This window comes from Balaenoptera ricei, chromosome 10 (assembly GCF_028023285.1).
Source record: "Balaenoptera ricei isolate mBalRic1 chromosome 10, mBalRic1.hap2, whole genome shotgun sequence".
NCBI lineage: Eukaryota > Metazoa > Chordata > Mammalia > Artiodactyla > Balaenopteridae > Balaenoptera > Balaenoptera ricei.
In genome coordinates this window covers 32,420,614-32,448,099 of record NC_082648.1, presented here as the reverse complement: position 1 = coordinate 32,448,099, position 27,486 = coordinate 32,420,614, and the positions used below count along the sequence as shown (strand labels likewise).

Sequence of the window (27,486 nt, the reverse complement as noted above, 5' to 3'; positions counted from 1 at the left end):
GCCGAATGGACAGAATACTTAAATAACACTAGTAACAGCAGCATTGCCACAACTGTACTGCCTGCTAAGACATGCCTGTGTCAAATAAGTTCTGTAGATATTTTAAAATATGAACTTTCTTTTGAATTGTTTCTTTATGAATGCCTTCCAAATCCAGGATTTCCTCTTTGGAGGGATAAGAGAACTATGTTATATAACAGCATTGTTTAATCCACACATTTAAAACTAGATAATGCCTATTAAGGAACCAGAAAGCACATGAGACCAGAAAGGAGGTTAGAAGACCTAATTTGCCTCCTTTCTCCATGGAAGAGAGGGTGCCCTCATAGTCAGTAAAGAATTTTTGGTGTGATCCTTACTTTTTTTCTTTTTGCCTAAGATCTCAGATTAAAAAATGAGGGTGTGATCTGGAAAAGGACATACATAAGAATATGGGGTCGTGCTACTTTAGATATCTTGATGACTGTTTTCTATTGAGTCTCTAGCTTTCAGACTTTTTGATTCTTTTTGATGAATCTCTAGGTGCCAAAACAAGATAGGGAGAGCCTCTGAAGGACAAGGAGTATATTTACTTAAGTAAGATGCAGGCTAGCCTGAGTGGAATGTTGGTCTGAAAGGGCACTGTAGTAAAGGAAAAATGTAATATGGCTTAATCCAGGCATACTCATGGAGCCCCATACCTAAAAGGTTATACATACACTGATCTTGTTGCCCCCAAATTAGACAAATCTGAACTTGAGGAGAGGGAGTTGTCACTGGAACAGATTTTGCCCTTTTTGAGTCACTGTTGAATAAATCTTTATAGAATATAAGCTAGAAAGGGCATGTCTCTGTATAGCACTCTGTACAGCACTGGGGGGTATTCTACTAAGTCTGTAGTATACCTATTGGCATATTGTAACTGTTCAATGAATGTCTGATGAATGATTTAATAAATGAGTGAATGAACATCTCCACTGATTTGGTTTCTACTGGCAAATTGGTCTGGCTTCTTATACTAATTAGGAAGCAAACTATTTTCTTGCTTGCACTAGATATGTCACAAGATCTTCTTTGTGATGGCAATAAATATTTGTCACTTAACATATCTTTTTTAAAAGAAATTATTTTAGCCATGAATAAGGCTCAGTAGTATTGCTATAGCTAATTCACTTCTATTCCTTTGCTTTCTGACTATTAGGTTCAAATCAAGTAAACTTTGCATAAATATCTTTGGGCAATTGGCTCAGAATGACCAACTATACATTTTAGTACCTCCTGTGTATTAATTGGTACAGTTCAGTTTTTAAAAATCTCTAAAAGATCTATAAATATAAAAACGATTTCCTGTAGCTTTTTATTTTTTGCTTTAATTTTTATTTATCGCTTGGAAAAATGTTAAGGATGCATTTTTTTCATATTTAACTCTTTTATAGGCTAATTGATAAAAATGATAATGGAAAAAATCTTCCTTTGCATATAAAAGTTTTCATTATTTTATGAATCAATTATTAGGTTAAACCAAATAGAATTGCAATTTTTGTAGGTCAAAAGGTCAAATATCAGGAATTTCATACAGTAATCTAATATAATGATAAATACAACAAAGTTGACTTTTGAAAAGTTTGCATTCTTCCCAGTTTGGGAGTACTTTGATTATTACACTAACAGTATTTTTATTACTACTTGGAAATAAACACAGTCCCTGCTCTTAAAAGGCTGTGCACATATCTCCTTTGGTACCTAGAAATATCCTATCTTAGAAATGTAATTTCAGTAATGGTAAGTATATCTTTTCTTTTTTTTTTTTTTTTTTTTTTTTTTTTTTTTTTTTTTTTTATAGCTACTTTATTATTTATTTATTTATTTTTGTTTTTTGTGTTTGGGTCTTCGGTTCGTGCGAGGGCTTTCTCTAGTTGCGGCAAGCGGGGGCCACTCTTCATCGCGGTGCGGGGACCGCTCTTCATTGCGGTGCGCGGGCCTTTTCACTATCGCGGCCCCTCCCGTTGCGGGGCACAGGCTCCAGACGCGCAGGCTCAGTAGTTGTGGCTCACGGGTCCAGCTGCTCCGTGGCATGTGGGATCTTCCCAGCGCAGGGCTCGAACCCGTGTCCCCTGCATTAGCAGGCAGATTCTCAACCACTGCGCCACCAGGGAAGCCCCAGTATATCTTTTCAGTTGGGAATTTCTTCTTTTTTGCTACATATTTATTTTAAGACTATTATGAATGACTTACACATTGAGGACTCAAATCTAGTTGTTGTTGTTCATGAAAAAATTCTGATGACATGATTGGTTCCAGAATGTACATTTACATAAATTATGAATAGCTAGATTTTATGGCTTTCAGATTGCTAACTTATTACTATGGTAACACAGCAATACTTAGCTGTACCTTATTCTTTTTTTTTTTTTTAAACATCTTTATTGAAGTATAATTGCTTTACAATGGTGTGTTAGTTTCTGCTTTAAAACAAAGTGAATCAGTTATACATATACATATGTTCCCATATCTCTTCCCTCTTGCATCTCCCTCCCTCCCACCCTCTCTATCCCACACCTCTAGGTGGTCACAAAGCACCGAGCTGATCTCCCTGCTATGCGGCTGCTTCCCACTAGCTATCTATTTTACATTTGGTAGTGTATATATGTACATGACACTCTCTCACCCTGTCACATCTCACCCCTTCCCCTCCCCATATCCTCAAGTCCATTCTTTAGTAGGTCTGTGTCTTTATTCCCATCTTGCCACTAGGTTCTTCATGACCTTTTTTTTTTTTTTTCCTTAGATTCCATATATGTGTTAGCATACTGTATTTGTTTTTCTCTTTCTGACTTACTTCACTCTGTATGACAGACTCTAACTCCATCCACCTCATTACAAATACCTCCATTTCATTTCTTTTTATGGCTGAATAATATTCCATTGTATATATGTGCCACATCTTCTTTATCCATTCATCCAATGATGGACACTTAGGTTGCTTCCATTTCCTGGCTATTGTAAATAGAGCTGCAATGAACATTTTGGTACATGACTCTGTTTGAATTATGGTTTTCTCAGGGTATATGCCCAGTAGTGGGATGGCTGGGTAATATGGTAGTTCTATTTTTAGTTTTTTAAGGAACCTCCATATTGTACTCCATAGTGGCTGTATCAATTTACATTCCCACCCACAGTGCAAGAGGGTTCCCTTTTCTCCACACCCTCTCCAGCATTTATTGTTTCTAGATTTTTTGATGATGGCCATTCTGACTGGTGTGAGATGATACGTCATTGTAGTTTTGATTTGCATTTCTCTAATGATTAAGGATGTTGAGCATTCTTTCATGTGTCTGTTGGCCATCTGTATATCTTCTTTGGAGAAATGTCTATTTAGGTCTTCTGCCCATTGTTGGATTGGGTTGTTTGTTTTTTTGTTATTGAGCTGCATGAGCTGCTTATAAATCTTGGGGATTAATCCTTTTCAGTTGCTTCATTTGCAAATATTTTCTCCCATTCTGAGGGTTCTCTTTTGGTCTTGTTTATGGTTTCCTTTGCTGTGCAAAAGCTTTTAAGTTTCATTAGGTTCCATTTGTTTATTTGTGTTTTTATTTCCATTTCTCTAGGAGCTGGGTAAAAAAGGATCTTGCTGCGATTTATGTCATAGAGTGTTCTGCCTATGTTTTCCTCTAAGAGTTTGATAGTGTCTGGCTTTACTCTTAGGTCTTTAATCCATTTTGAGTTTATTTTTGTGTATGCTGTCAGGCAGTGTTCTAATTTCATACTTTTACATGTACCTGTCCAATTTTCCCAGCACCACTTATTGAAGAGACTGTCTTTTCTCCACTGTATATGCTTGCCTCCTTTATCAAAGATAAGGTGACCATATGTGCGTGGGTTTATCTCTGTGCTTTCTATTCTGTTCCATTGATCTATATTTCTGTTTTTGTGCCAGTACCAAACTGTCTTGATTACTGTAGCTTGTAATATAGTCTGAAGTCAGGGAACCTGATTCCTCCAGCTTCATTTTTTGTTCTCAAGATTGCTTTGGCAATTCGGGGTCTTTTGTGTCTCCATACAAATTGTGAAATTTTTTGTTCTAGTTCTGTGAAAAATGCCTGTGGTAGTTTGATAGGGATTGCATTGAATCTGTAGATTGCTTTGGGTAGTAGAGTCATTTTCACAATGTTGTTTCTTCCAATCCAAGAACATGGTATATCTCTCCATCTATTTGTATCATCTTTAATTTCTTTCATCAGTGTCCTATAATTTTCTGCATACAGGTCTTTTGTCTCCTTAGGTAGGTTTATTCCTAGATATTTTATTCTTTTTGTTGAAATGGTAAACGGGAGTGTTTTCTTAATTTCACTTTCAGATTTTTCATCATTAGTATATAGGAATGCAAGAGATTTCTGTGCATTAATTTTGTATCCTGCTACTTTATCAAATTCATTGATTAGATCTAGTAGTTTTCTGGTGGCAGTTTTAGGATTCTCTATGTATAGTATCATGTCATCTGCAAACAGTGACAGCTTTACTTCTTCTTTTCCGATTTGGTTTCCTTTTATTTCTTTTTCTTCTCTGATTGCTGTGGCTAACACTTCCAAAACTATGTTGAATAATAGTGGTGAGAGTGGGCAACCTTGTCTTGTTCCTGATCTTAGTGGAAATGGTTTCAGTTTTTCACCATTGAGGACAATGTTGGCTGTGGGTTTGTCATATATGGCCTTTATTATGTTGAGGAAAGTTCCCTCTATGCCTACTTTCTGCAGGGCTTTTATCATAAATGGGTGTTGAATTTTGTCAAAAGCTTTCTCTGCATCTATTGAGATGATCATATGGTTTTTCTCCTTCAATTTGTTAATACGATGTATCATGTTGATTGATTTGCGTATATTGAAGAATCCTTGCATTCCTGGAATAAACCCCACTTGATCATGGCGTATAATCCTTTTAATGTGCTGTTGGATTCTGTTTGCTAGTAATTTGTTGAGGATTTTTGCATCTATGTTCATCAGTGATATTGGCCTGTAGTTTTCTTTCTTTGTGATATCTTTGTCTGGATTTGGTTTCAGGGTGATGGTGGCCTCGTAGAATGAGTTGGGGAGTGTTCCTCCCTCTGCAATATTTTGGAAGAGTTTGAGAAGGATAGGTGTTAGCTCTTCTCTAAATGTTTGATAGAATTCGCCAGTGAAGCCATCTGGTCCTGGGCTTTTGTTTGTTGGAAGATTTTTAATCACAGTTTCAATTTCAGTGCTTGTGATTGGTCTGTTCATATTTTCTATTTCTTCCTGGTTCAGTCTCGGTAGGTTGTGCATTTCTAAGAATCTGTCCATTTCTTCCAAGTTTTCCATTTTATTAGCATAGAGTTGCTTGTAGTAATCTCTCATGATCGTTTGTATTTCTGCAGTGTCAGTGGTTACTTCTCCTTTTTCATTTCTAATTCTATTGATTTGAGTCTTCTCCCTTTTTCTCTTGATGAGTCTGGCTAATGGTTTATCAATTTTGTTTACCTTCTCGAAGAACCAGCTTTTAGTTTCATTGATTTTTACTATTGTTTCCTTCATTTCTTTTTCATTTATTTCTGATCGGATCTTTATGATTTCTTTCCTTCTGCTAGCTTTGGGGTTTTTTTGCTCTTCTTTCTCTAATTGCTTTAGGTGCAAGGTTAGGTTGTTTATTCGAGATGTTTCCTGTTTCTTGATGTAGGCTTGTATTGCTATAAACTTCCCTCTTAGAACTGCTTTTGCTGCATCCCAGAGGTTTTGGGTCATCGTGTCTCCATTGTCATTTGTTTCTAGGTACTTTTTGATTTCTCCTTTGATTTCTTCAGTGATCACTTCCTTTTTAAGTAGTGTATTGTGTAGCCTCCATGTATTTGTATTTTTTACAGATCTTTTCCTGTAATTGATATCTAGTCTCATAGCGTTGTGGTCAGAAAAGATACTTGATACGATTTCAATTTTCTTAAATTTACCAAGGCTTGATTTGTGACCCAAGATATGATCTATCCTGGAGAATGTTCCATGAGCACTTGAGAAAAATGTGTATTCTGTTGTTTTTGGGTGGAATGTCCTATAAATATCAATTAAGTCCATCTTGTTTAATGTATCGTTTAAAGCTTGTGTTTCCTTATTTATTTTCATTTTGAATGATTTGTCCATTGGTGAAAGTGGGGTGTTAAAGTCCCCTACTATGATTGTGTTCCTTTCGATTTCCCCTTTTATGGCTGTTAGTATTTGCCTTATGTATTGAGGTGCTCCTATGTTGGGTGCATAAATATTTACAATTGTTATAACTTCCTCTTGGATCGATCCCTTGATCATTATATAGTATCCTTCTTTGTCTCTTGTAATAGTCTTTATTTTAAAGTCTATTTTGTCTTATATGAGAATTGCTACTCCAGCTTTCTTTTGATTTCCATTTGCATGGAATATCTTTTTCCATCCCCTCACTTTCAGTCTGTATGTGTCTCTAGGTCTGAAGTGGGTCTCTTGTAGACAGCATATATATGGGTCTTGTTTTTGTATCCATTCAGCCAGTCTGTGTCTTTTGGTGGGAGCATTTAATCCATTTACATTCAAGGTAATTATTGATATGTATGTTCCTATTCCCATTTTCTTAAATGTTTTGTGTTTGTTATTGTAGGTGTTTTCCTTCTCTTGTGTTTCTTGCCTAGAGAAGTTCCTTTAGCATTTGTTGTAAAGCTGGTTTGGTGGTGCTGAACTCTCTCAGCTTTTGCTTCTCTGTAAAGGTTTTAATTTCTCCATCAAATCTGAATGAGATCCTTGCTGGGTAGAGTAACCTTGGTTGTAGGTTTTTCTCCTTCATGACTTTAAGTATATCCTGCCACTCCCTTCTGGCTTGCAGAGTTTCTGCTGAAAGATCAGCTGTTAACCTTATGGGGATTCCCTTGTGTGTTATTTGTTGTTTTTCCCTTGCTGCTTTTAATATGTTTTCTTTATATTTAATTTTCGATAGTTTGATTAATATGTGTCTTGGCGTGTTTCTCCTTGGATTTATCCTGTATGGGACTCTCTTTCCTTCCAGGACTTGATTAACTATTTCCTTTCCCATATTAGGGAAGTTTTCAACTATAATCTCTTCAAATATTTTCTCAGTCCCTTTCTTTTTCTCTTCTTCTTCTGGGACCCCTATAATTCGAATGTTGGTGTGTTTAATGTTGTCCCGGAGGTCTCTGAGACTGTCCTCAGTTCTTTTCATTCTTTTTTCTTTATTCTGCTCTGCAGTAGTTATTTCCACTATTTTATCTTCCAGGTCACTTATCCGTTCTTCTGCCTCAGTTATTCTGCTATTGATCCCGTCTAGAGTATTTTTAATTTCATTTATTGTGTTTTTCATCGTTGCTTGGTTCCTCTTTAGTTCTTCTAGGTCCTTGTTAAATGTTTCTTGCATTTTGTCTATTCTATTTCCAAGATTTTGGATCATCTTTACTATCATTATTCTGAATTCTTTTTCAGGTAGACTGCCTATTTCCTCTTCATTAGTTAGGTCTGGAGTGTTTTGACCCTGCTCCTTCACCTGCTGTGTGTTTTTTTGTCGTCTCATTTTGCTTATCTTACTGTGTTTGGGGTCTCCTTTTCACAGGCTGCAGGTTCGTAGTTCCCGTTGTTTTGGTATCTGTCCCCAGTGGCTAAGGTTGGTTCAGTGGGTTGTGTACGCTTCCTAGTGGAGGGGACTAGTGCCTGTGTTCTGGTGGATGAGGTTGGATCTTGTCTTTCTGGTGGGCACGTCCACGTCTGGTGGTGTGTTTTGGGGTGTCTGTGGCCTTATTATGATTTTAGGCAGCCTCTCTGCTAATGGATGGGGCTGTGTTCCTGTCTTGCTAGTTGTTTGGCATATGGTGTCCAGCACTGTAGCTTGCTGGTCGTTGAGTGAAGCTGGGTCTTGATGTTGAGATGGAGATCTCTGAGAGATTTTCGCCGTTTCGTATTACGTGGACCTGGGAGGTCTCTTGTGGACCAGTGTCCTGAAGTTGGCTCTCCCACCTCAGAGGCACAGCCCTGATGCCTGGCTGGAGCACCAAGAGCCTTTCATCCACACAGCTCAGAATATAAGGGAGAAAAAAATAGAAAGAAAGAAAGAGGATAAAATAAAATAAAATAAAACTATTATAATAAAAAATAAGAAAAAAAATTATTAAGAGTAAATGTATTCAGAAAAAAATTGTTTTTAATTTTTAAAAAAAAGATTTATTAATTTTTTATAATAAAAAATTAAAAAATTAAGAAAAAAATTTAAGAAAAAAATTTTTTAATTTTTTAAAATAAAAAATATGAAAAAACTTACCAAAAATTATTTTTAATTTCTAAAAATAGAAAATAAGGAAAAAATTATTAAGAAAACATTTATTAGGAAAAAAAATGTTTTTAAGTAAAAACAAAGAAACAAACAATAACAATGGACGGACCTAACCCTAGGACTAATGGTGAAAGCAAAGCTATACAGACAAAATCTCACCCAGAAGCATACACATATACGCTCACAAAAAAAGGAAAAGGGGAAAAATTAATATATCCTGCTCCCAAAGTCCACCTCTTGAATTTGGGATGATTCATTGTCTATTCGGGTATTCAACAGATGCAGGCACATCAAGTTGTTTGTGGAGCTTTAATCCGCTGCTTCTGAGGCTGCTGGGAGAGATTTCCCTTTCTCTTCTTTGTTCGTACAGCTCCCGGGGTTCAGGTTTGGATTTGGACCCGCCTCTGCATGTAGGTCGCCTGAGGGCGTCCGTTCCCCGCCCAGACAGAACGGGGTTAAAGGAGCAGCTCTTTCGGGGGCTCTGGCTCACTCAGGCCGGGGGCAGTGAGGGGACGGATGCGGGACGAGCCTGCGGCGGCAGAGGCCGGCGTGACGTTGCCGCAGCCTGAGGCGCGCCATGCGTTCTCCCGGGGAAGTTGTCCCTGGATCACGGGACCCTGGCAGTGGCGGGCTGCACTGGCTCCCGGGAGGGGCGGTGTGGAGAGTGACCTGTGCTAGCACACAGGCTTCTTGGTGGCGGCAGCAGCAGCCTTAGCATCTCCTGCCCGTCTCTGGGGTCCGCGCTGATAACCGCAGCTTGCGCCTGTCTCTGGGGTCCGCGCTGTTAGCCACGGCTCACGCCCATCTCTGGAGTTCGTTTAGGCGGCGCTCAGAATCCCCTCTCCTTGCGCGCCGTGAAACAAAGAGGCAAGAAAAAGTCTCTTGCCTCTTTGGCGGCAGCAGACTTTTTCTTGGGCTCCGTCCCGGCCAGCTGTGGTGTGCTAACCCCTTCAGGCTGTGTTCATGCCGCCAGCCCCAGTCCTCTCCCTGAGATCCGACCGAAGCCCGAGCCTCGGCTCCCAGCCCCCGCCCACCCTGGCGGGTGAGCAGACAAGCTTCTCGGGCTGGTGAGTGCTGCTCGGCGCCAAGCCTCTGTGCGGGAATCTCTCCATTTTTCCCTCTGCGCCCCTGTTGCTGTGGGATCCGCGCTGATAGCCGCGGCTCACGCCCACCTCTGGGGTCCACGCTGATAGCCGCGGCTTACGCCCGTCTCTGGAGTTCATTAAGGCGGCGCTCTGAATCCCCTCTCCTTGCGCGCCGCAAAACAAAGAGGCAAGAAAAAGTCTGTTGCCTCTTCAGCGGCTGCAGACTTTTCCCGGACTCCCTCCCGGCTAGCACCGAAGCCCGAGCCTCAGCTCCCAGCCCCCGCCTGCCCCGGTGGCTGAGCAGACAAGCCTCTCGGGCTGGCGAGTGCTACTCAGCACTGATCCTCCGTGCGGGAATCTCTCCGCTTTGCCCTCCGCACCCCTGTGGCTGCGCTCTCCTCCGTGGCTCCGAAGCTTCCCCCCTCTGCCACCTGCAGTCTCTGCCCACGAAGTGGCTTCCTAATGTGTGGAAACCTTTCCTCCTTCACAGCTCCCTCCCACTGGTGCATGTCCCATCCCTATTCTTTTGTCTCTGTTATTTCTTTTTTCTTTTGCCCTACCCAAGTACATGGGGATTTTCTTGCCTTTTGGGAGGTCTGACGTCTTCTGCCAGTGTTCAGTGGGTGTTCTGTAGGAGCAGTTCCACGTGTAGATGTATTTCTACTGTATCTGTGGGAAGGAAGGTGATCTCCACGTCTTACTCTTCCGCCATCTTGCCCCTACTCTCCTGTACCTTATTCTTAAACCTAACACATCTCATGCCTTAAATACATGAGTATTGCTATAAAATTTTTATCAATATTGTTCACAATTAAATTCTAGATGATTATGAAATATTTAGCATTTTGGGTGATCATTCCACAGACTTCAAGTATAGAGCTAACATTTCTCAATGCTTTCTTCTTCCTACTTTGTCTCTATTAAAGAGAAAAATAGAGAATAGTATAAACCCTAATAAATGTCAATACATTTTGCCAAGAATCATATATTGTCAGATATTTAATATAGAAAAGTAGGCAGTATAATACAAATTATAGAAGTACCCTGAGACATTGTAATATAACTGTAAAAAGCCATAATCCCTGGGAGTGGATTTGATCTCTAATAATTTTACTTTAATTTTACTATTATAATTAACAGTTTTAAATATAGATGCATTCAAACTAATTTCAGATTAAAAAGGAAATTTTGATAATTGCTTAAATAATGATAATCTAAATTATAGTATGATACCTATAGCTTTATTCCAATATCTTTTCCACAACAAATAGAGGTAATTCTGGATTTTACTTAGAGAAAGTAAATTTAAACTAGATAGTGTTTCTTTTTGATATCTACTAATTGTAAGCAATCTATTTCTTTTGTTGTTTGGACTACAAACAACAAAAGAATGGGCCAGAGCAAGTGACATGGTAATTGATCTACCTGAATTATTTAGAAGATAATCTGAATAGGCCTATATATCTAGAAAGGAAAGTTTAGTAAAGAGTACTTTAAGTGCTTATCAATTATGTATGACTGTGGTAGCACTAGAGAAACTTGAGCTAACTTAAAATGTTAAATTCCAGGCCTATGAGCAGGAAAAAGGATCACATGCAAACTAATAGTATAAACATTGGATATAGGGTCCTCCATTTTTTTGTGCTTTCAAATAGATTCAACCTCAACCCAAATTTCTTGATATAGCCTTTCCAGAGAATTCAGTTGTAACTTTATAGTAGTATTTTTAAATAATTATATTAATAAAATCTATTATTAGAGTATCCTTAGTTGCTATGTACCTCAATAAACACATATAGAATGTGTTATTTTTACCATTTCACATGATCATAAAACAATTGAGAAAAAAATGGAACTTTAATAAAGCAATATTTTTTGGGTCCTTAATGAATATATACTTTTATGAAATATTTGTGTATAATTTCATCAATATTCCCTTCACATAAATTTTCAAAATAGCAATTTTCATATTCTATTAAATCATTTTGAGTAACAGTAAATCAAATAACAAATTATGTAGACATTTAATTTAAATCTCATCCTGATTGAATTTTTTAAAACTTAGTAGCTAAGAGTGTCTTCTTTTTTTTTTATTTTTTTCTTAACATTTTTTTAAAATTTTTATTTATTTATTTATTTACTTATGGCTGTGTTGTGTCTTCGTTTCTGTGCGAGGGCTTTCTCTAGTTGCGGCAAGTGGGGGCCACTCTTCATCGCAGTGTGCAGGCCCCCCATTATCGCGGCCTCTCTTGTTGCGGAGCACAGGCTCCAGACGCACAGGCTCAGTAATTGTGGCTCACGGGCCTAGTTGCTCTGCGGCATGTGGGATCTTCCCAGACCAGGGCTCGAACCCGTGTCCCCTGCTTTGGCAGGCAGATTCTCAACCACTGCGCCACCAGGGAAGCCCAGAGTGTCTTAAAAGCTTTTAAGTTCTGTTTTTACTTTTTTTTAATTTTGAGAATGCATATTCAACATATTATTAGGCTTATAAACACAATAAGAAATTAAGCATTGCAAAACAAAATTATAATTAAGAGTTTTTATGAGATAAATTTTCATATCTGTTCATCAAAGAGAATTGACAGATTTCAGAAGTCATAAAGAAGGCATAAATAATATTAAATGAATCTTTTAAAGAAGTTACAAAGTTTTTAAAATAAATTTTATTTGTTTATTTACTTACTTACTTACTTAGTTACTTATTTATTTATTTTTGGCCGCGTTGGGTCTTCGCTGCTGTGTGTGGGCTTTCTCTAGTTGTGGCAAGTGGGGCTACTCTTTGTTGCGGTACACAGGCTTCTCGGTGTGGTGGCTTCTCTTGTTGCGGAGCACGGGCTCTAGGTGCACAGGCTTCAGTAGTTGTGTCACGCGGGCTTCAGTAGTCGTGACTCGCGGGCTCTAGAGCACAGGCTCAGTAGTTGTGGCACACGGGCTTAGTTGCTCCGCGGCATGTGGGATCTTCCCGGACCAGGGCTGGAACCCCTGTCCCCTTCATTGGCAGGCGGATTCTTAACCACTGCACCACCAGGGAAGTCCCGAAGTTACAAAGTTTTTTAAATTAATTTTTATTGGAGTATAGTTGCTTTACAGTGTTGTGTTAGTTTCTACTGTACAGCAAAATGAATCAGCTATACATATACACATATCCCCTCTTTTTTGGATTCCCTTCCCATTTAGGTCATCACAGTGGATTAAATAGAGTTCCCTGTGCTATACAGTATGTTCTCATTAGTTGTATATTTTATACATAGTATCAATAGTGTATATGTGTCAATCCCAATCTCCCAATTAGAAGTTACAAAGTTTTGCTTCTTCAAATTCTTTTTACAAAGAAAACATTTGGCAGCCTTATGCATATTGATACCTTTGAGGTCCCATAAATTGCTACAGTGAACTAAGTGGTGCTCCAGTTACTAAATGAAATATTTCTGGGTAAACGAGATACTTAAGTGTTTAACAGAATATACTCTCTAAAATCTAGGTAATTATGTATTTATTATTTATTAATCATGTTGAGAATAATAAAAATTTACTATGGGAATAAAACCACATGTCTTTTAGCTGGCTAAATAGAAATTCTTTTGTATCTGCTTTTTTCTTTTTTTTTTTAAATTGAAGTATAGTTGAGCTACAATGTTATGTTAATTTCTGGTGTATAGCAAAGTGATTCAGTTACATATATATTCTTTTTCATATTCTTTTTTTAATTGACCTATAGTTGATTTACAATGTTAATTACTGCTGTACAGCAAAGTGATTCAGATATATATATGTATATATACATATACACACACATACACACACACACACACACATTCATACATATCTATACATTCTTTTTATATTCTTTCCCATTATGGTTTTTCATAAGATATTGAATATAGTTCTCTGTGCTATACAGTAGGACCTTGTTGTTTATCCATTCTATATGTAAAAGCTTACATCTGCTAATCCCAATCTCCCACTCCATCCCTCCCCCAGACCCCTCCCCCTTGGCAACCACCAGTCTGTTATCTATGTCTGTGAGTCTGTTTCCATTTCATAGAGGGGTTCATTTGTGTCATATTTTAGATTCCACATATAAGTGACATCATATGGTATTTGTCTTTCTCTTTCTGACTTACTTCACTTAGTATGATAATCTCTAGTTGCATCCATGTTGCTGCAAATGGCATTATTTCATTATTTTTTTATGACTGAGTAGTATTCCATGCAATAAATACACCACATCTTTATCCATTCATCTGTCAATGGACATTTAGGGTGTTTCCAAGTCTTGGCTATTGTGAATAGTGCTGCTATGAACATAGGGGTTCATGTATCTTTTTTTTTTTTGATTGTTTGAATTTTATTTTATTTTTTTATACAGCAGTTTCTTATTAGTTATCCATTTTATACATATTAATTTATATATGTCAATCTCAATCTCCCAGTTCATCACACCACCACCACCACCACGCCCCCCCTGCGCCACTTTCCCCTGTTGGTGTCCATACGTTTGTCCTCCACATCTGTGTCTCTATTTCTGCCCTGCAAACCGGTTCATCTGTAGCATTTTTCTAGATTCCACATATATGCATTAATATATGATATTTGTTTTTCTCTTTCTGATTTACTTCACTCTGTATGACAGTCTCTAGATCCATCCACGTCTCTACAAATGACCCAATTTCGTTCCTTTTTATGGCTGAGTAATATTCCATTGTATATATGTACCACATCTTCTTTATCCATTCATCTGATGATGGACACTTAGGTTGCTTCCATGACCTGGCTATTGTAAACAGTGCTGCAATGAATATTGGGGTGCATGTGTCTTTTTGAATTATGGTTTTCTCTGGGTATGTGCCCAGTAGTGGGATTGCTGGGTCATATGGTAATTCTATTTTTAGTTTTTTAAGGAACCTCCATACTGTTTTCCACAGTGGCTGCACCAAATTACATTCTCACCAACCGTGTAGGAGGGTTCCCTTTTCTCCACATCCTCTTCAGCACTTGTTATTTGTAGACTTTTTAACGATGGCCATTCTGATTGGTGTGAGGGAGTACCCCATTGTAGTTTTGATTTGCATTTCTCTAATAATTAGTGACTTTGAGCATCTTTTCATGTGCCTATTGGCCATCTGTATGTCTTCTTTGGAGAAATGTCTATTTACATCTTCTGGCCATTTTTGGATAGGGTTTGTTTGGTTTTGTATTTGAGTTCAATGAACTGTTTGTATATTTTGGAAATTAAGCCTTTGTCAGTCACATCATTTGCAAATATTTTCTGCCATTCTGTTGGTTGTCTTTTCGTTTTGTTTATTGTTTCCTTTGCTATGCAAAAGCTTGTAAGTTTGATTAGGTCCCATTTGTTTATTTTTGTTTTAATTTTTATTGCCTTGGGAGACTGACCTAAGAAAACATTGGTACAATTTATATCAGAGAATGTTTTGCCTATGTTCTGTTTTAGGAGTTTTATGGTGTCATGTCTTATGTTTAAGTCTTTAAACCATTTTGAGTTTATTTTTGTGTACAGTGAGAGGATGTGTCCTAACTTCATTTATTTACATGTGGCTCTCCAACCTTCCCAATACGACTTGCTGAAAGACTGTCCTTTTCCCATTGTATATTCTTGCCTCCTTCATCGAAGATAAACTGACTGTAGGTGTGTGGCATATTCTTTTCCCGTATAGGTTATTACAAGATGTTGAATATAGTTCCCTGTACTGTACGGTAGGACCTTACTGTTTATCTATTTTATATATAGTAGCTTGTATCTGCTAATCCCAAACTCCTAATTTATCCCTCACTTTCCCCTTCCCCCTTTGGTAACCATAAGTTTGTTTCCAAATGAACTTATTTACAAAACACAAACAGGCACACAGTCATAGAAAACAAACTTATGCTCTTTTTTAAGATATTGCCCTTTCACATAGGTAGATAACATAAACCTAAGTTGAAATGAACTTTTTTGTCTCCATAATGGTTTATTGAATGCCTACTATGTGCCTGTAGTACTGTACTAAGTGCTCTACATTGCTTTATGAAAACCTACTGCTTCATTTAATCCTCATAACAAATGCAATAAAGTGAGTTACTTTACAAATGAGGTAACTATAGCTCAGAATTTGGGTCACATTGCTAGTAAATGGTGAGATTGGGATTCCAGTCCAGAACCATCTCTCCAAAGCCCATTATCACAACCATGACTCTATACTGTCTTCCCCAAAATGTAGATATAAAATATAATTTCATCAAATATTTCCAGTTAATCAAGTCTTATGATGGAATCCTGTAGAAACACCATTGAAATGAACATTCAGATGTATTTTAATTATTGCAGTCTCAGTTATGTATTGTATCATGGCTGTTCTGTGGATTGAATTATATTTGGGGTTTATGCTAAGGATATCTAAACTTCTGATTTACGTTAAGTTGGAACTGGCATCACTTTGTAAGTTAGCTAAAGTACTGACTCCCAATATTTCCTTGTATTTCTTCTTAGTAGTCTCAGAATACCGACTAAAAAATTGTTCACTGGTCCTGATGGTCAGTATCTATTTTATGCTACTGTTATTATTACCAGATATTAATTTAAGATAATACCACATTATATAAATGCTTAAAATGATGGAAATAAACAAATAACTTTGTGTCCTAATTCTGTTTTTAAAAAATATATGGTTAGACTGGAGAAGGAAGGAAATCAGAGAGCAGGAGAAGACATACGGAACATGGTAGAAGAAAAGTGCCTAGAAATGGTGCAGCCATTTGGGAAAACAATTGGTCAGTTCCTCAAAAAGTTAAACAGAGTTACCATATGCCCCACTACTAGGTGTATGCCCACTATTCATAATAACCAAATAGTGGAAACAACTGAAATATCCAGATTAACAAAATATGGTGTATCCATACAATGGAATTTAATTCAGATATTAAAAGGAATGAAATACTGCTACATGCTACAACATAGGTGAACCTGAAGATATTATGCTGACAGAAAGAAGACCACATATTGTGTGATTCCATACATATGAAAATATGTGAAATTTCCAGAATAGGCAAATCCACAGATACAGAAAGTAGATTAGTGATTGCCAGGGCTTGGGAGGAGGGAAGAACTAGGAGTGCCTGCTCTTAGGTATGGAGTTTCTTTTGGGGGTGAAGAAAATGTTCTGGAATTAGATACTGGTGATATTTACATGAGCTTGTAAATATACTGAAAATCATTGAATTTTACACTTTAAAAGGGTGAATTTTATAATGTGAATTATATCTCAATTTTAAAAATATGACTAGAGATTCCTTATGTTTGCAAAGACTCCATTGCAAACCTTATTACATGAATGCATATATGTATAATTGAAATATAAATATTTTGATTTTCAAATGTTAGTTAAATCTGTTATAAAATAAATTTTTGTGCTATCTATCCTTCAACTAAATCATTTGCATGTTATGGGAAAATAGATAGAGAATTAATCTACAAACACAGTTTGTATTTAAAACCTTTAATTGTCTCTCTCTCTCTACACACACACACCTTTTTTTTTTAAGTAAGTTGCTGTAAATAAATCTTCACCCCTAACTTCTTTAGGGTGTACAGTTGACCCTTGAGCAATGCAGAGGTTAGAGGCACTGACCCCAGCACAGTTGAAAATCATGTATAATTTATAGTCGGCCCTTTATTTCTATGGTTCCACATCTGCAGATTCAACCAACCACAGACTGTGAAGTACTGTAATATTTCCTATTAAAAAAACCCCATGTATAAGTGGACCCATGCAGTTCAAACCCATGTTACTCAATGAGGAACAGTATTTTCAAAGAGCAAGAATAGTCTCTAACATAGACATAGTATGATGATCAAATTCATGAAAATTAACATTGATATAATATTATCTGAACATACTTTTGTTGGTTCTCAAACCGGCCCTTGTACACAGAGGGCAAGAAGAGACAGAAGAAAGAGGCAGACCACTCCAGATTGGTGGATGGCAGGTTTAATAAGCAAGGGAATTTACATTTGAGGCTTGTCATGGGCAGCCTCAAGATGAGCCTCTCCACTTCTATCCACCAGAATCTTAAAAGTTTATATAGAGGCTTTAATGGGGTTCCCTCATGTATACCATCCATATGGTCTCAACACCACATTGCTCCCTCAAGTCTGTGTCCTTGAAAATAGTTGGCAGCTGTGGGAACTGTGGGTTGAGCATACATTCCAAGGTCAGGGAAGGGGGTTGGAGCGTCAGATTGCCTGGGTCCAGCTCACAGGTCAACTGGCAGTGAAGTCCTCTTGATTACCTCCTCCAACAACTTTCCACATTCAAATTTTTCCAATTGTCATAATACTATTCTTTATAATAACTTGTTTTTCTCAGTCCATCATCATACATTGTATTTTAGTTGCCATGTTGCTCTAGTTTCTTTTAATGTGAAAGAATTCCTTAGCCTTTCTTTGTTTTTTATGATATTGATATTTATAATGAGTGCAGGACTGTTGTTGTTGTATATTCATAAAGTCCCACAATTTGGGTTTATCTGATAGCTTTCTAATGATACAATACAGTTTACACATTTTTTTGCAATAATACTACCTGCATTAGTTTCCGAGATCTACTGAAACCAAAAACTTGCTGGTCTGAAACAACAGAAATTTATTTTCTCACAGATCTAGAGGCCAGGAATCCAAAATCAAGGTGTTGGCAGGGTCACCCTCCTTCTGGAAGCTCAAGGGGAGAATTTTTTCTTACCTCTTCCAGCTTCCAGTGGTGCCCGGCGTTCCTTGGCTTGTGACAGCATAACTCCAATCTCTGCCTCTGTCTTCACATGACTTTCCTCCCTGTGTTTTTCCTCTTCTTTAAAGGTATTTATTGGATTTAAGACCCATCTGGTTAATCCAGGATAATCTTATCTCAAGATCCTTAACTTAATTACATCTGCAAACACCTTTTTTTTTTTTTCTAAATAAGGTCACATTCACAAATAATAGGGGTTAGGACTTGGACATATCTTTGAGGTCCACAATTCAACCCTCTATACTTCCTAAATGCTGTTGTGACCTTCTCAAAGGATAGTATCAGGATGCAGCAAATGTACACAGAACGAGGAAATAGATTTTTGTTCAAAAAATTATGAATTCATGCTGATACTCTAATTCAAATTAAACATTACAGTATATTTTTCTCCCCTTCCCACATTTCATATTTGTATCTTCCTTCTTCCACAGTGAGAACCTTACCTCCTAACGTTATTAAAATGTTTACTTACTTGGTCAATCCTACAACATAGTTTCAGAATTGCTACACCTATAGCAACAAGAAACATGAACAATTAGTTTTAAGGTTTCTTTGTGGTTCTTTTGGTTTTCAACTGAAATTATGTAACCAAATTTGAAAGTTACTTGGATCAGTCCCTCCTCCCTGTTTTATGTGGTTATGTTATTCATTTGATATACTTTTCAGTTAATTTGTTTCTGTTTGTATTCAATTTTAGGGTTTCTTCCTTCGTGTTACTGGTTAAATTTTTAAAAAAATAATAACACTTTAACATGATTCTAAGAGTAAAAACTATATAGAAAGTATTCTTAAAGAGGTCTTTCCCTCCCTTATCTATTCTGCCTTGTTCCTCCCATCTCCTATAGGTAACTGATTTCATTAGTTTCTGGTTTACTGTTTCCTTTTGTAAATATAAGCAGACAGATGTATATTTTCTTATTTTGCTTTCACTTTACATAGAAGTGGTATACTACATATTAGTGGTTCTATCAAATGGGGATGGTTTTGTCCCCTAAAGGGACAAAATAATATTTGGAGACTTTTTTTTTTTTGTCACTGCTGCAGTGGATGCTAGTAGCATCTGGAGCATAGAGATCAAGTGTTCTGCTAAACATCCTGTAATACACAGGATATACCTCAGTGACAAAGAATTATCTGATTTAATATCTCCATAATACCACTGTTGAGAAACCCAGCTATATATCTACTTTGCACTTTGCTTTTCAACTTAACAATATATTATGTAAATCACCCTATGTCAATTCATAGAGATCTTCCACATCCTGTTTTATAGCTGCACAGTGCAGGTTCTATAGTTTATTCAGTCAGTCTCCTTTGTATGTGCATTTAGGTTCTCAATATTTTGCAGTTACAAAGAATGCTGTAATGGATAACTTTACACATTTTTTTGTTGATGGTGGTGTATTTTTGGAAGTATATCTTTAAAATAAATTCCTAGAAGTGGGTCAAAGACCAGATGATATATTGGTTTGTAGAATCCTCTCCAAAGGGTTGTACCATTTTGCATTTTCACATTGTATGAAAGTACCTTGTGTTTCCATAGACTTGCCAATTGAGTGAGTTGTCAAGCTTTTAAACTTCTACCAATGTGCTAAGAAACCCAGTATAGTTTTAACTTGCATTTCTCTTATTGTGAATGATATTTTTTAAGTTTTGTTTGTTCACATTGCTGGGTCAAAACCTCAAATTTTATGTTTAACCCAAATAGTTTTAGATGAAATACAGAAGCAACAATTATAAAATACAACAGAACAAGTATGTATTTCTGTGCTGAAAACATCCAAGTATTTCTTGTAGGAACTTTTCTTGTGGCTATGTCTCTATATGTTTTTACATGAATATAACAGCGTTTTATCCTGCCACGCCTGAGAAATACTCATCACCAGGTAATAAATATAATCCTAGGAATATGATATTTAAAGTCTGCTCTGGAGTTTTCAGACCACCAGGATGTCACACTGAGTAAACGAAACTGATTTTGTACTAAGATTCTTGTGTTCTTGGTGTTTTACAGGCCGTACATGTCTCTTGGAAGTCTTCGGGATCAAGTCATTTATCCAGATTCAGTGGATGACATGCATGATAAAGGCTATACAGACCACGATCTAGACTGTATCCTACATAATGTTCACCTCTACCATATAGTTCAAAGAGAAGGAGGTAAAGTCTATAATTTGTGTTTTTTCATGTATTTAAATTAATTTTTAACAAATAAACTTGGGTTTAATTTGAATGTATGCTGTTGTTGGAACATAAGCACGCAAGTAAAGATGACGTTTACAGCTTTTGTTGCTTTTCCATTATTAACATGCTCTTTTCTGCTTATGTTATATTTCATGCAGCACACTAAGCTTTTTACTAAATCTGCTGCTAGCATTTGAAAACAGTTTTTTTTTTTTTGGTCATATTTTAATGTACATGTGTCCCTGAGGCCATAGTCAATCTAAATGTATGTAAAGTTCATGACAGAAATATTCTCCTGTCAAGCTCTCAGCTTACATTAAATGTAATAATTTGAGAAGTAGGTATCACAGAACTTATTTATTTTCAGACCCACAGTCTTACCAATACATTTTTTTCTCTAAAGCAACAAATAGAGAATTAGATAAAATATAGAAACTTCTGTACTGTAGTATTTCAACATAAAACATACTTTTGAAAAAGTAGGAAAAACCGTTATACATATTAGCTCAAAAGAGAATTACTTTCAAAAAAACAAAATTACTTTCAAATAACTTGATAAAAATATAATTTGATAGCCTAGAAAAACTAATGAAATAGCAAGCTAGAATTCTAGGTTAAATTTTGCATGGGTTTTATGTTTTATTTTTTAGCCCATTAACATTATCAAAAGAAGCAGGGTAGTACAGTAATTAGGAATGTAAGCTTCAAAGTCAGAGTTCTGGAATCAAGTCTTAAATAGCTGGGGGACATTCAAGATGGCAGAGGAGTAAGACGTGGAGGTCACCTTCTTCCCCACAAATACATCAAAAATACATCTACATGTGGAACACCTCCTACAGAACACCTACTGAATGCTGGCAGAAGACCTCAGACTTCCCAAAAGGCAAGAAACTCCCCACGTACCTGGCCGTGTGGCTGACAGGGTCTCAGTGCACCGGTTGGGTGTCATGCCTGAGCCTCTGAGGTGGGAGAGCCGAGTTCAGGACATTGGACCACCAGAGACCTCCCGGCCCCACTTAATATCAGTCAGTGAAAGCACTCCCAGAAATCTCCATATAAACGCTAAGACCCAGCTCTACTCAAGGACCAGAAAGCTCCAGTGCTGGACACCGCATGCCAAATAACTAGCAAGACAGGAACACCACCCCATCTATTAGCAGAGAGGCTGCCTAAAAGCATAAGTTCACAGGCACCCCAAAGCACACCACTGGACGCAGTCCTGCCCACCAGAAAGACAAGATGCAGCCTCATCACCAGAACACAGGCCTAGTCCCCTCCACCAGGAAGCCTACACAACCCACTGAACCAACCTTACCCACTGGGGGCAGACAACAAAAAACAATGGGAACTATGAACCTGCAGCCTGTGAAAAGGAGACCACAAACACAGTAAGTTAAGCAAAATGAGAAGACAGAGAAATATGCAGCAGATGAAGGAGCAAGGTAAAAAACCCACCAGAACAAACAAGTGAAGAGGAAAAAGGGAGTCTACCTAAAAAAGAATTCAGAGTAATGATAGTAAAGATGATCCAAAATCTTGGAAATAGAATGGAGAAAATACAAGAAACGTTTAACAAGGACCTAGAAGAACTAAAGAGCGAACAAACAATGGCAAACAACACAATAAATGAAATTTAAAGTTCTCTAGAAGGAATCAATAGCAGAATAACTGAGGCAGAAGAATGGATAAGTGACTTGGAATATAAAATAGTGTAAATAACTACTGCAGAGGAGAATAAAGACAAAAGAACGAAAAGAATTAAGGACAGTCTCAGAGACCTCTGGGACAACATTAAATGCACCAACATTCAAATTATATGTGTCCCAGAAGAAGAAGAGAAAAAGAGACAGAAAACATTTGAAGAGATTATAGTTGAAAACTTCCCTAATATGGGAAAGGAAATTGTCAATCAAGTCCAGGAAGTGCAGAGAGTCCCACACAGGATAAATCCAATGAGAAACACGCCAAGACACATATGAATCAAACTATCAAAAATTAAATACAAAGAAAAAATATTAAAAGCAGCAAGGGAAAAGCAACAAATAACATACAAGGGAATCCCCATAAGGTTAACAGCTGATCTTTCAGCAGAAGCTCTACAAGCCAGAAGGAAGTGGCAGGACATATTTAAAATGATGAAAGGGAAAAACCTACAACCAAGATTACTTTACCCAGCATGGATCTCATTCAGATTCAACGGAGGAATTAAAAGCTTTACAGGCAAGCAAAAGCTAAGAGAATTCAGCACCACCAAACCAGCTATACAACAAATGCTAAAGGAAATTCTCTAGGCAGGAAACACAAGAGAAGGAAAAGACCTACAAAAACCAACCCAAAACAATTAAGAAAATGGTAATAGGGACATACATATCGATAACTACCTTAAATGTAAATGGATTAAATGCTCCAACCAAAAGACATAGACTGGTTGAATGGAAACAAAAACAAAACCCGTATATATGCTGTGTACAAGAGACCCACTTGAGACCTAGGGACACATACAGACTGAAACTGAGGGGACGGAAAGAGATATTCCATGCAAATGGAAACCAAAAGAAAGCTGGAGTAGCAATTCTCGTAACAGACAAAAAAGACTTTAAAATAAAGACAAGAGAGAAAGAAGGACACCTCATAATGATCAAGGGATCAATCCAAGAAGAATATAACAATTGTAAATATTAATGCACCCAACATAGGAGAACCTCAATATATAAGGCAAATGCTAACAGCTATAAAAGGGGAAATTGACAGTAACACAATAATAGTAGGGGACTTTGATACCCCACTTTCACCTATGGACAGATCATCCAAAATGAAAATAAATAAGGAAACATAAGCTTTAAATGACACATTAAACAAGATGGACTTAATTGATATTTATAGGACATCCCATCCAAAACAACAGAATACACTTTCTTCTCAAGTGCTCATGGAACATTCTCCAGGATACATCATATCTTGGGTCACAAATCAAGCCTTGGTAAATTTAAGAAAATTGAAATCATAACAAATATTTTTCTGACCACAACACTATGAGACTAGACATCAATTACAGGAAAAAAACTGTCAAAAATACAAACATATGGAGGCTAAACAATGCACTACTAAATAACCAAGAGGTCACTGAAGAAATCAAAGAGGAAATCAAAAAATACCTAGAAACAAATGACAATGAAAACACGACGGCCCAAAAGCTATGGGTTGCAGCAAAAGCAGTTCTAAGAGGGAAGTTTATAGCAATACAATCCTACCTCAAGAAACAAGAAACATCTGAAATATACAACCTAACCTTACACCTAAAGCAATTAGAGAAAGAAGAACAAAAAACCCCCAAGTTAGCAGGAGGAAAGAAATCATACACATCAGATCAGAAATAAATGAGAAAGAAATGAAAGAAACAGTATCAAAGATCAATAAAACTAAAAGCTGGTTCTTGGAGAAGATAAACAAAACTGATAAACCATTAGCCAGACTCATCAAGAAAAAGAGGGATAAGACTCAAATTAACAGAATTGGAAATGAAAAAAGAGAAGTAACAACTGACACTGCAGAAATACAATGGATCATGAGAGATTACTACAAGCAACTATATGCCAATAAAATGGACAACCTGGAAGAAATGGACAAATTCTTAGAAAAGCACAACCTTCCAAGACTGAACCAAAAAGAAATACAAAATATAAACAGACCAATCACAAGCACTGAAATTGAAATTGTGATTAAATATCTTCCAACACATATGGACACCACAGGGAGAAAGTGGTGGGTGGGGATGGTGTGTGAATTGGGAGATTGGGATTGACATACATACATTAATATGTATAAAATAGATAAATGATAAGAACCTGCTATATAAAAAAATAAATAAAATTAAATTAAAAAAAAAATCTTCCAACAAACAAAAGTCCAGGACCAGATGGCTTCACAGGTGAATTCTATCAAACACTTACAAAAGAGCTAACACCGATCCTTAAACTTTTCTAAGATATAGCAGAGGGAGGAACACTTCCAACTCATTCTATGAGGCCACCATCACCCTGATACCAAAACCAGACAAACATGTCACAAAAAAAGAAAACTACAGGCCAATATCACTGATGAACATAGATGCAAATTCTCAGCAAGATACTAGCAAACAGAATCCAACAGCACATTAAAAGGATCATACACCATGATCAAGTGGGGTTTATTCCAGGAATGCAAGGATTCTTCAATATACGCAAATCAATCAATGTGATACACCATATTAACAAATTGAAGGAGAAAAACTATATGATTATCTCAATAGATGAAAAAAAAGCTTTTGACAAAATTCAACACCCATTTATGATAAAAACCCTCCAAAAAGTAGACATAGAGGGAATTTACATCAACATAATAAAGGCCATATATGACAAACCCACAGCAAACATCATTCCCAATGGTGAAAAACTGAAACCATTTGCACTAAGATCAGGAACAAGACAAGGTTGCCCATTCTCACCACTATTATTCAGAATAGTTTTAGAAGTTTTAGCCACAGCAATCAGAGAAGAAAAAGAAATAAAAGGAATCCAAATCGGAAAAGAAGAAGTAAAACTGTCACTGTTTGCAGATGACATGATACTATACATAGAGAATCCTAAAGATGCTACCAGAAAACCACTAGGACTTATCAATGAATTTGGTAAAGTAGCAGGATACAAAATTAATGCACAGAAATCTCTTGCATTCCTATATACTAATGATGAAAAATCTGAAAGAGAAATTAAGGAAACACTCCCATTTACCACTGCAACAAATAGAATAAAATACCTAGGAATAAACCTACCTAAGGAGACAAAAGACCTGTATGCAAAAAACTATAAGACACTGAGGAAAGAAATTAAAGATGATACAAACAGGTGGAGAGATACACCATGTTCTTGGTTTGGAAGAATCAACATTGTGAGAATGACTATACTACCGAGATACACCATGTTCTTGGTTTGGAAGAATCAACATTGTGAAAATGACTATACTACCCAAAGCAATCTACAGATTCAGTGCAGTCCCTATCAAATTACCAATGGCATTTTTTACAGAACTAGAACAAAAAAATTCACAATTTTATGGAAACACAAAAGACCCCAAATAGCCAAAGCAATCGTGAGAAAGAAAAATGGAGCTGGGGGAATCAGGCTCCCTGATTTTAGACTATACTACAAATCTACAGTAATCAAGACAGTATGGTGCTGGCAGAAAAATAGAAATATAGATTAATGGAACAGGATAGAAAGCCCAGAGATAAACCCACACTCATATGGTCACCTTATCTTTGATAAAGGAGGCAAGAATATCCAATGGAGAAAAGACAGCCTCTTAAATAAGTGGTGCTGGGAATACTGGACAGTTACATGTAAAAGAATGAAATTAGAACACTCCCTAACACCATACACAAAAATAAACTCAAAATGGATTAAAGACCTAAATGTAAGACCAGACACTATGAAACTCTTAGAGGTAAACATAGGCAGAACTCTCTATGACATAAATCACAGCAAGATTTTTTTGACCCACCTCCTAGAGAAATGGAAATAAAAACAAAAATAAATAAATGGGACCTAATGAAACTTAAAAGCTTTTGCACAGCAAAGGAAACCATAAACATGACGAAAAGACAACCCTCAGAATGGGAGAAAATATTTGCAAATGAAGCAACTGACAAAGGATTAATCTCCAAAATATACAAGCAGCTCATGCAGTCAATATCAAAAATAAACAAACCAATCCAAAAATGGGCAGAATACCCAAATAGACATTTCTCTAAAGAAGACATACAGTTTGCCAACAAACACATGAATAGATGCTCAGCATCACTAATCATTAGATAAATGCAAATCAAAACTCCAATAAGGTATCACCTCACACTCGTCAGAATGGCCATCATCAAAAAATCTATAAACAGTAAATGCTGGAGAGGGTGTGGAGAAAAGGGAACCCTCTTGCACTGTTGGTGGGAATGTAACTTGATACAGCCACTATGGAGAACAGTATGTAGGTTCCTTAAAAAACTAAAAATAGAGCTACCATATGACCCAGCAATCCCACTACTGGGCATATACCCTGAGAAAACCATAATTCAGAAAGAGTCATGTACCACAACGTTCATAGCATCACTATTTATGATAGCCAGGACATGGAAGCAACCTAATTGTCCATCAACAGATGAATGGATAAAGAAGATGTGACACATATATACAATGGAATATTACTCAGCCATAAAAAGAAACGAAATTGAGTTATTTGTAGTGAGGTGGATAGACCTACAAACTGTCATACATAGTGAAGTAAGTCAGAAAGAGAAAAACAAATACCATATGCTAACACATATATAAATTGGTTCTGAAGAACCTAGGGGCCAGACAGGAATAAAGACGCAGATGTAGAGAATGGACTTGAGGACACGGGGAGGGGGAAGGGTAAGCTGGGATGAAGTTAGAGAGTGGCATGGACATATATACACTACCAAATGTAAAATAGATAGCTAGTGAGAAGTAGCCACATAGCCCAGTGAGATCAGCTCACTGCTTTGTGTCCATCTAGAGGGGTGGGATAGGGAGGCTGGGAGGGAGACACAAGAAGGAGGAGATATGGAGATATACGTATACGTATAGCTGATTCACTTTCTTAAACAGCAGAAACTAACACATTGTAAAGCAATTATACTCTAATAAAGATGTTGAAAAAAAAAATCTTAAATAGCTCTGTTCTCTGTATCTTCACCTGTAAAGTGGGGATAAATATCTACCTTATAAAGATTCTGTGAAGATTAAGTTAGACTGTATGTAAAGTATTTAAAACAGTGGCACATAGTAAATGTGCAAGAATCAGTTGCTAAAGGTAATAGAACTAGTTGATATTGATACCATGATATTTTGTCTTTGTGTGATGGTACTTGATATTTTATATAGAAAGTTCACATGTATTATTTTATTGATCCTTACAATAAGCAAATGAGTTAGGCAAAAGAGGCATTATTCTATTTATTTTATTGTGTTTATAATAACATAATTCATAAGTGCTATAAATATAGAAAGCAGGTTTTCTTTTTGTTTCATATGGTGAACTTTTCCCCAGTTTTAAAACACTGTGGCTGAATAATAGCTGCCTGTTAATTTTGGGTAAGTTTGAAA

At 36.8% G+C, this 27,486-nt stretch overlaps 1 protein-coding gene across 4 annotated transcripts in view; it reads left to right on the top strand.

The window, feature by feature from the left end:
• The window catches only part of ABCD2 (ATP binding cassette subfamily D member 2), an 87,901-nt gene that overhangs the window by 33,660 nt on the left and 26,755 nt on the right, over window positions 1-27,486 (top strand). For all 4 annotated transcript variants that reach the window (XM_059934551.1, XM_059934549.1, XM_059934548.1 and 1 more), the window contains one exon: window positions 20,163-20,308. In XM_059934551.1, the coding sequence (XP_059790534.1) occupies window positions 20,163-20,308 (146 nt within the window). The remainder of the gene's footprint in view (window positions 1-20,162; window positions 20,309-27,486) is intronic.